Source organism: Gavialis gangeticus, unplaced genomic scaffold, assembly GCF_001723915.1.
Source record: "Gavialis gangeticus isolate Ggan-Ray unplaced genomic scaffold, GavGan_comp1, whole genome shotgun sequence".
Lineage (NCBI taxonomy): Eukaryota > Metazoa > Chordata > Crocodylia > Gavialidae > Gavialis > Gavialis gangeticus.
Genome location: NW_017729022.1, coordinates 131,723,204 through 131,732,014, shown reverse-complemented (window position 1 = coordinate 131,732,014; position 8,811 = coordinate 131,723,204). Strand labels below are relative to the sequence as shown.

The window sequence follows — 8,811 nt, the reverse complement described above, 5'->3', positions numbered from 1 at the left end:
GCCTGCCCCCTTTGCTCACCAAGACACAGGTCCAGGCCCCTTAATCCTAAACCAGAGCCCCCCATCCCTGCTGGTGCCCTTCACTCTCCAGTCCCAACCCTCCCCCCCACCCAGTCCTGCCAGAGGGGGCCCCCAGCTGCCAGGGCTACAGGATCAGGGACCCAGGTCCACAGCCCCCTGTTACAACACTTGGGCCCCAGCTGCTGCCTGTGGACACATCTGGGGGGCATGTGCTCCCCCTTCCACCTCCCAGAACTGTGCATGTTGGTGGGGAGCCAATGCCCTACCCCCACCCTCATATGTGCCACCCACAGCTCCGTCTTGGTCCTGAGCCCCATACATTGCCCTAGCTGGGCAGCAGCCCCAGCCCTGCCCAACTCCCTTCCTCTGTATGGGGGCCTCAATCTCTCCAGTTCCTCCTCCCTCCCCCCCATCCCCCCAGGCACTCCAGACTTAACCTCAGGAGCTGCTCTCCAGGCTTCTTGGTGGCCATGTGTGAGTGCGCGCATGCACTTTGCACCCCCTGCTGATTGTGCTTTTCCCACTCCCCCCAACCCCTTGCAGGCTGGAACTCTGCCAGCCTTCAGAGAGCTCTTTGCAAAAGTGGAAAATCCACATTTCTCCATTAAAATGAAAAATCTGTGTTTTTTTCCCCTTTTCCCGTGGGAAGTAGAAAACCCGAATCCCTGGTTATGACATCTAAACCACCCTGAAATGGTATTAAAATTGCCACCACATACCTGAAATTACAAATCTGCTCTATTTTTCATTGAAGTTCTTTTCTTATGTATTGTAGAAAGCACAGCATATAAAGTACAATCTGTGGGAGACCATTGAGTTGACATTAGTTTAGGATTTTTTTGCAGGTTTGTTCCATGAGGCTGAAGCAGCAATAAAAAGTACTGGTTACAGGGCATTTGCAATTGTTGTATTGGGAAGTCAGTTCTTCAACTGATTGCTTTTAAGTACTTATGTGGAATAAACGAAACAGAATTAGCTTTTATTTTCTGAACAATGCTAACAGAAGCTGAAATTCAAAAACATTTTTTGTCTGCATCCTTCTGTTGAGCTGCCAAAAGAAACATTTACAACATTTGTAGACGTCTTTCTCAGATGGGAAAGAGGCATATTGTGTTGCCTGCTTTTTTTCTTTTTTGGATAACTAGGAAACTTACCTGAAAATTCCCTTTGGTATAGTGGGAAGGTCTTTAACTATTTGTAGACCTTCTCTGCATGGTAGATGGGCAGGTATATTCTGAGGCCTGTTTGGGCAGTGACATGTACATTAAGTATGCAGTCTGTGTGTAGTTCGAGGTGTAGAAGTTTACCAGTGTTCTGCAATAGAAAATACTGTTCTCTGAGAAAAGTCTTTCTAATCTACTAATAGTATAAACCTGAGTACTGTGACTTGTGGATTGATATACCAGACAGTAATATAGGGCAGTTGCTGTCTTTTTCAGATATCTTTAGTTGTTTCGCTAGTGTTTGTTCAGTTGGATTGTCAGTGACATAATATTTCACAGTAAATTTAACCAGCTTCATTTGATAACTCAAAAATCAGTGACTATCCCCAGAGATCCAATATCAAAGTGTTTTTTTTATATTGAAATTGTATATTACCAGGACTCTCCAGTCTCTGCAGAGTTGTAATTTAGTTTCCCGTCTATATGTTTGGGAAATATTTCAAGTAATTTATTATGTGCTCCTGGATTTATCATGAGTTAGTGAAATTCTGCTGTAGAATTACAAATCTTTACATCGGTTAACAAACGCACTGATGCAAATACTTTAGACTAATCTAATAAAATGCTGAGAGAGATCATGTGATTTGAACTAGTTAATTTACTGCATTATTGGAATAATTAATTAAATGCTAGATGATATTTTAATAGGTGCTTAACAATTTGTGTTCCATTTTTACATCTAAATTCTGTAGCTTTCTTTCTTAGTGCACACACATTGGTAACTAAACTATTCCCCAAATCATGAGTTTTATTACTGCTATCTATCATTTTTATGTTGAGTTAATAGTTTTACTGTCTATTGCAAATTAAAAATATCATTACTCTGTTTTGTTTCTAGACTTCATTATATACTCAGAATGTTTATTAGTAAGTAAGGCAGTTACTGAAAAGATTATCTTGTGGTGAAGTGATTCGCACTGTACAGTGAGAATTACATTATATCAGAGTTATGGAACTCCTGTGTAGACTTTTTTTTTTTTCCAGAGTTTTGCCCAAGAAATGAGCTAGGGTATGCTATTCTTCAATACTTGAACTTCTATTTTCCGTTTTCTTTTACTGAGAAATTGTTTTTATTTTTTGTTTGAATTCTAGTAGCAGACAATGGTTTAGAAGCAGTACAAAGATTGAAAAAATGCATAAAAATGAGTACCGCTTTTAGGCTGAAACGCTATAAGTGGTGTTACAGTATATATTAATTGCTGCATTTTTTTAAAGTTGACTGCAGTTCCTTTGTCACCATATTTGGCTTGAATGGGGATGGACTATATGACCTTGTGAGGTCCTTTTCAGCCCTGCTTTGCTGTGAATGTTATAGTCCCTAATATTGCAGTCCATCAGGCATAGAAGCATTGTACTGCTTCATGGGAAAGCTGTCCCACAAATGTATGATTCAAGTTTGTGAAATATGTTTGGTAGTAAAATGTTGGGCTCTCTTGCTCCCTCTTCTTTTTTTTTAATGGTCACTGGATTCTTGGACCAGGCAAATTATTGGTACTTTATTAAATTGATAGTCATAGTAGTCTGGTCAGCCCTGGCTAGTGTCTGGTCCTGCTTTTTATTTGAAGTAGAAAGTTTATACGTCCTGATTTGTGCTCACTCCATTTAGTCACTAGTGGGCACTGTACATCTACAAAAAAAAATCAATTGTATTCTCAGGAGTTTGGAAATTACATTACAAAAATATATTCAGCGATAAACTTTTATTCCTCATGACCTTATATATTCCAAAATACAACCAAGTAACTATTTCCAGCTGTATCAACTGGGCATTCAGTATTATTCCAGAGGAGATGCTGTTCTCCTATATAAAGTTACTTCTGAGGAAGTTATGGCTGGGAGAAACTGAACTAGTTTAGAGGGCTGGCTGTCTTTGTCATTGTTGATGGTAACACCAGCTTTGGTGATGCTTACAGCATGAGATGACCTCTCAAAGGTCAGAATGGAAATTAACTCTGTCCTGTGACATTTGTACAGAGATGAGCATGCCTTATTGAGGACATATTGTCATCTGGTTTTGGAGTTGTACATTTTCAACATCTTTACATTAGATGTGACACCACCTTCATACTCCTTTACCCTGACTTTATATAATATTAATATCTGCCTGATATCCACTTCTTGCTCATATGGGTAAAGTTGGGATCTTCGTCTCATATCAAATCTGTAAGTTATTGATAACTAACCTCTGTACTTCTAAGTACACCCACAGGTTAAGGGTTGTCCCATTGACACTCTGGCCTCCTTATCCCCATTGGAAGTAGATACCTTTACTGGTAACCTGCTTTCCTGTCTTCTGTTGTAGACCTTTTTACCTGAAACTCATGACAGTGGTGCTCCACCCACTTGACCTTTAATTGTTGCATATGGGTACCCAGGTATGGACCTTCCAGTAACGTTACAAAGAACTTCTTAATGATGTTCAGCCAAAAGCAAAGGAGCTTACAGTAATAAATCCAGAGTAATTGTACTGACTTTTTTTTTTAAGGAAGGAACTCTTTTTGAAAGAGTGCTTCAAAAATGGGTTCACATGCCCAGTGTATGCCTCCTACTTTATTCCTCACGCAAGCACCCCCTGCTCCCGTCCCCACCTCTGTGCCTTGCACAAAGAAGCAAAACCTCTCCCAGCATAATGTTCTATCTGTCTTCTTGCAGGGCCAAAAGCCAATTAACCCTACTTCCAGGAAATCCCCTTGGACTTCTAGTGTGGAGGAGAATGTTCTCAGCATTCATTCTAGCCCTTCTGCCAGAAATCCTGACTGTTTGGCTGCACATTGTTTAAAAAAAACAAAACAACCCATACTGGCCTTTTGTAGATTTCCTAACATCCCCTAAGAAAGGTGTGCACACAGATACAGAAGCATCACTTTCATGTCCCTTTCTACAAGAATGTAAAGCATCTAATGCAGGAGTGGTAAACATAACCAAATTCGTTTAGAAATAAGCATGCATGTCCAGGTGTGTCCCTGTCTAGTGAGTCTCTGGTGGATGAGGTTTCTCTGACATATAATGGGTCTCTCCCATATGGTTGGTGGTTGGAGGAGGACTAGACAGCTGAGCTAGAACAGTAGCTGCTTTCCTAGCACAGCTGAGTCCCCCTTGGTAAACAAGGGGTTCCTTTCTTAAGCTGGTTCATCTCCTACACTACCTTTGGTAATGCATCCAGTTAATATAGATTATTCTGTTGCTATCAGTATTAAACAAAAGCTCACAAGCCAACAAACAAATAACTTGTTTAACCTAGGGGAATAGATTTATTTGTAGAGTTTTGTAGGCAGAAGCACGCTAAATTCTGTAGTGTGTTTTATATTTGGCTTTTGACATTCACAGCAACTAGAAGAAAGGAGTGAGGATGAAGAGGATAAAGAATGTTTGAAGCAAGCGATAACAGCCCTGCTGAACCTTCAGAGCAGCATGGAAAGAATATGCTCCAAAAGTCTTGCAAAGCGACGACTTAGGTAAACACATTTCCCTTTTTCCTGCTTTTATCCCTGAATGCTTTGCTATAAATCCAGGGCTCCCTGCTTCCTCTTTCAGTAAACAGTGAACAAAATAGTTTGTGACAAGCCTACTTTTTCAGAGGAAGTGACATCAAAGCCAAGATAACTTGTTATTGTTTTAAAACCTTTTGTATTTGTATGTGCCCTTGCACACTACTAATCAAGACATCCCAAGAATCTTCTTACTGGTAAGTAGAAATTAAGAGGAACCATATTTGTAGATTTTTTTTTTAATAGGTACCTTTTAAAAGGTATCTTTGCTAACAAAAATTCCTTCAGTTGAAAATTGATACTCTCATCTCCTAGAAGTATTTCAATTATCTGAACAGGTTTTTGTTTATAGACCCAGTTGGAAACCAGGCTCAGGTATCACCCCATAATTAATTGTAACATTATGTGCTTGTTAATTCACATAGGTTTGGTATAATTAAAGCAAATTATGATGATCAGTGCAGCATCAGTTTGTTAAAGAGACAGGCATTGTGTCCAAAAAATCTGTTTATTATTTTAGTTTAGTGAATGTAATGTGAATATCTTCACAGGATAAAGTTTGATCAGTAATTCAGAAGTGGAGTGTTTACATTTAGACATAGAAATCTGGATAGAGAAAATAAAGAGTTCAGCCAGTCATTGAAGAAAGTAGTATAAAAAAGGTTTTAAGTCAATTACTGAAATAAGTTGCAAGCATGTTGTAAACAATGTAGAGATGCACCAATACTTTGATCTGATATTGGATTGGCACAGATATAAGGAAAATTGGCTGTATCAGAAATTGGTCCAATGTGGCTGATAAATGCCCCATGCACGTGCACAGCTGCAACACAGCATGTAGGCAGCGAGGAGCACAGTCCGGCAGCTTGGAGAGCTGTGTCCAGCTGGTAAGTCTGTTGTGGTGGAAGGGGAGAGGGGAAAGGGAAGGGAATGAGCATGGGAAGGCAGATCAAGGCCCCTGCAGTGTGGGAGGGAGTGGGGCTGAGGCAAAAGCAGATGCTGCTCACCTGGGAGAGGCCTGGGATGTAGCCGTGGCTTGTCCAGGGCAGGGGTGGCTCCTGCTGCTGCGCACACCCTGGGAGGGCATGGGGGGGAGGTGCCCCCCAGATCTGTGTGGGGTGGACTGGGGCCAGGGTTGTGCAGGTCTGTTCCTGGCAGGGGCTGGGCTATGCTCGGGGCACGCAGCGGCAGCACTGGGAAGAGGGGTTGGGGGGGCTAAAGTGAATTCGGGAGTGGCTGCAGTCCCCCCCTCACCCTGTAGCCTCCTCCCAGCGCTGCCACTGCCCGCCCTGAGCATAACACAGTCCAGCCCCTGCTGTCCCTTCTCTTCTCCCTCCACACCCCCATGTCCCTTCTCTTTTCCCTGCCCTTCCACCATAAGAGACTTACCAGCCGGACACTGCTCTTGAAGCTGCCAGGCTCCATATTGGAAATCATATTGGTATTGGCTGATATGCCTCCTTAAATATTGGCTATTGGTATCAGCCCCAAAAATCTCTATTGGGGCACCCGTAAAAAAAGTCCTATTATATTCGCTTTTTCCTAATAAAATATTTCAATTAAAGTATCCTGGAATGTATAGTTTTTAATGCATAGGACACTTGTATCAAAATCAGTTACTTGGTAATTAGCAAATGTTTTCCCTGGAGAGATTCTTTTATTAGAAAAATGTCTTATTAAATGATTTTTTTTGTAAATGCAGCCTCAAAGAAAAATATGTTTATCTTTACACGTAGAAAGTAACCATATTTTAATTATTCTTATTCTAATAAGAGACTTTCTTTTTTCCACTCCCAACTTGTTCATTAAAGTGAATCTGCATGCAGATTCTATAGTCAGCAAATGAAGGGGAAACAGCTTGCAATCAAGAAAATGAATGAAATACAGAAAAATATTGATGGCTGGGAGGGTAAGGACATTGGACAGTGCTGCAATGAGTTTATAATGGAAGGAACTCTCACACGTGTTGGCGCAAAACATGAGAGACATATATTCCTCTTTGATGGCTTAATGATTTGCTGTAAGTCAAATCATGGCCAGCCACGACTTCCTGGTGCTAGCAATGCGGAATATCGTCTGAAAGAGAAGTTTTTTATGCGCAAGGTACAAATCAATGATAAAGACGACACTAATGAGTACAAGCATGCCTTTGAAATCATCTTAAAAGATGAGAACAGTGTTATTTTTGCTGCTAAATCAGCTGAAGAGAAAAACAACTGGATGGCAGCACTGATATCTTTACAGTACAGAAGTACTCTGGAAAGAATGCTAGATGTAACCATGTTGCAGGAAGAGAAGGAGGAACAGATGAGATTTCCAAGTCCTGAGTTTTATAGGTTTGCAGAACCAGATTCAGAAGAGAATATTGTATTTGAAGAAAATATGCAGCCCAAATCTGGAATCCCTATCATAAAGGCAGGAACTGTTGTCAAGCTCATTGAGAGACTGACTTATCACATGTATGCAGGTGAGATGCCTTTTAAGCTGTATCAGAATGTTTTAGCTGCTGATTATTTTACTCAACCCCTCACCGTTTCTTTACACTGAATCTCATTAACCCATAGAATTAGAAGCAAGGTGATGTCATCCTTCTGGGTTTTCTAAGTTCTCATCTCTCAGTGCAGGTTCATGATTCAGTAGCTTGTCAAAGGATAAAAGATGTCTCCTTTTTTCTTTATTATAGGGTATCCTTCATGTTTTGGATGTTGTTCTGTGTAATTTTGCATGAGGGTTCATAAAGGAGGTTTTGGGGGATTCCTTTGGTTAACAGCAGTCTGTGGACACTCATTCATAGATGTTTGCTTGAATCAAACTGTAGACAGTACTTCTTCCTGTTTGTCAGTGTTCAAGAAATGCTGAATACCTCGACTTCAAGAGCCATGATAGTGTTGTGAAAAGTCAGGAATTCAGAAAGGGATTAAAATTACAGCCTTGAACTCAATCTTTGTTCACACAGGCAGCCAGCATAATGAACACACAGCAAGATCATAATATCAATCCAGTAATTTCTGGTGTACAATTTGTTGCATATGTTTTACTTAATACTTAGATTACCTAAGTATTAAGACTTACTCAGCTCCAACCTCCCTTCCCTCTTCCCCTCCCCCTCTTACTCCCCCCAAGCTTCCTCTTTTACTTAACTTTAGAGTGAGGATGCTTAGCCTCTGGCCTGCGGAGCCATGGCATCTGGCCTGTGAGGCTCCCCACAGGTTGGGAAATTTGGTGTCCAGGGGCTAGTGGCAAGTAATATTGCCATTCCTCCCCTGGTGCCAAATTCCCAAGCTCTATATCCACGGCTGAGCCAGGCAGCCTTCCCCCCACTGCAGCTGGATCAGGGCTGGACCACACCCCTTTGCCCCATGAGACCCAGTTGGGGCTAGGCCACTGCCCAGCTCACCCCACATGGCCAGATCAGGCCCTGCCTCACTGTCCAAGTGCCAGATTGCAACCCCCTGGCTGGATCTGGCCCACAGAAGGACTGAGTACCATCCATCTGGCCCAAGGGGGAAAAAGGGTTGGGCAACACTGCTTCAGAGCTTTTTGATCCAAGTATCTCCTCACAGTGGAAATGAGAAATAGCAGATGTTCTTGCTTAGGGTTACAAATCAGTTTGGTCACTTTTTAGTATACAAAATCTTGTTAGTCAGAAAGAACTATAGTTTGGTGACTCAGCATTTTATTTTTGCTTGTAATGTATAGCCAGTTTGAGTTTGGAAGACTGAGTACTTAATGCTTCAGATTTATTGCTGATTTTGAAAACTTAGACAGTCAGAAGAACAGCAAATATCTCTTACACCTTTCATTCCTTTACAACACTTTATATTATTGGATTAAAATTTCTTAAGTTTTTAAAATGTGCAATTACTGGGACTTTGTTTTAAGAAAATCTCTTCTCTTCAGGGAAATGGCTTGGGCTGGGTTGGGTCTGTGTCTTTTTCTGATCTGTTTTGGAAAGGTTTTTTCAAGTGTTGGTGGGGCCTGTCACCTGTAATCATAAGACTGTCTTCAGTTCTTACTGGAAGAGTAGATCACAACAGAAGAGGTTTTTTAGGGGTTACTCCCCCGCCCCCCCCCCCCCC

General features: G+C 41.3%; 1 protein-coding gene across 1 annotated transcript in view; it reads left to right on the top strand.

Moving 5' to 3' along the window:
- Positions 1 to 8,811, top strand: part of SOS1 (SOS Ras/Rac guanine nucleotide exchange factor 1) — a 122,493-nt gene that overhangs the window by 67,275 nt on the left and 46,407 nt on the right. Inside the window, exons 9-10 of the mRNA XM_019515879.1 lie at positions 4,572 to 4,699; positions 6,544 to 7,199. Coding sequence (XP_019371424.1) covers positions 4,572 to 4,699; positions 6,544 to 7,199 — 784 coding nt within the window. The remainder of the gene's footprint in view (positions 1 to 4,571; positions 4,700 to 6,543; positions 7,200 to 8,811) is intronic.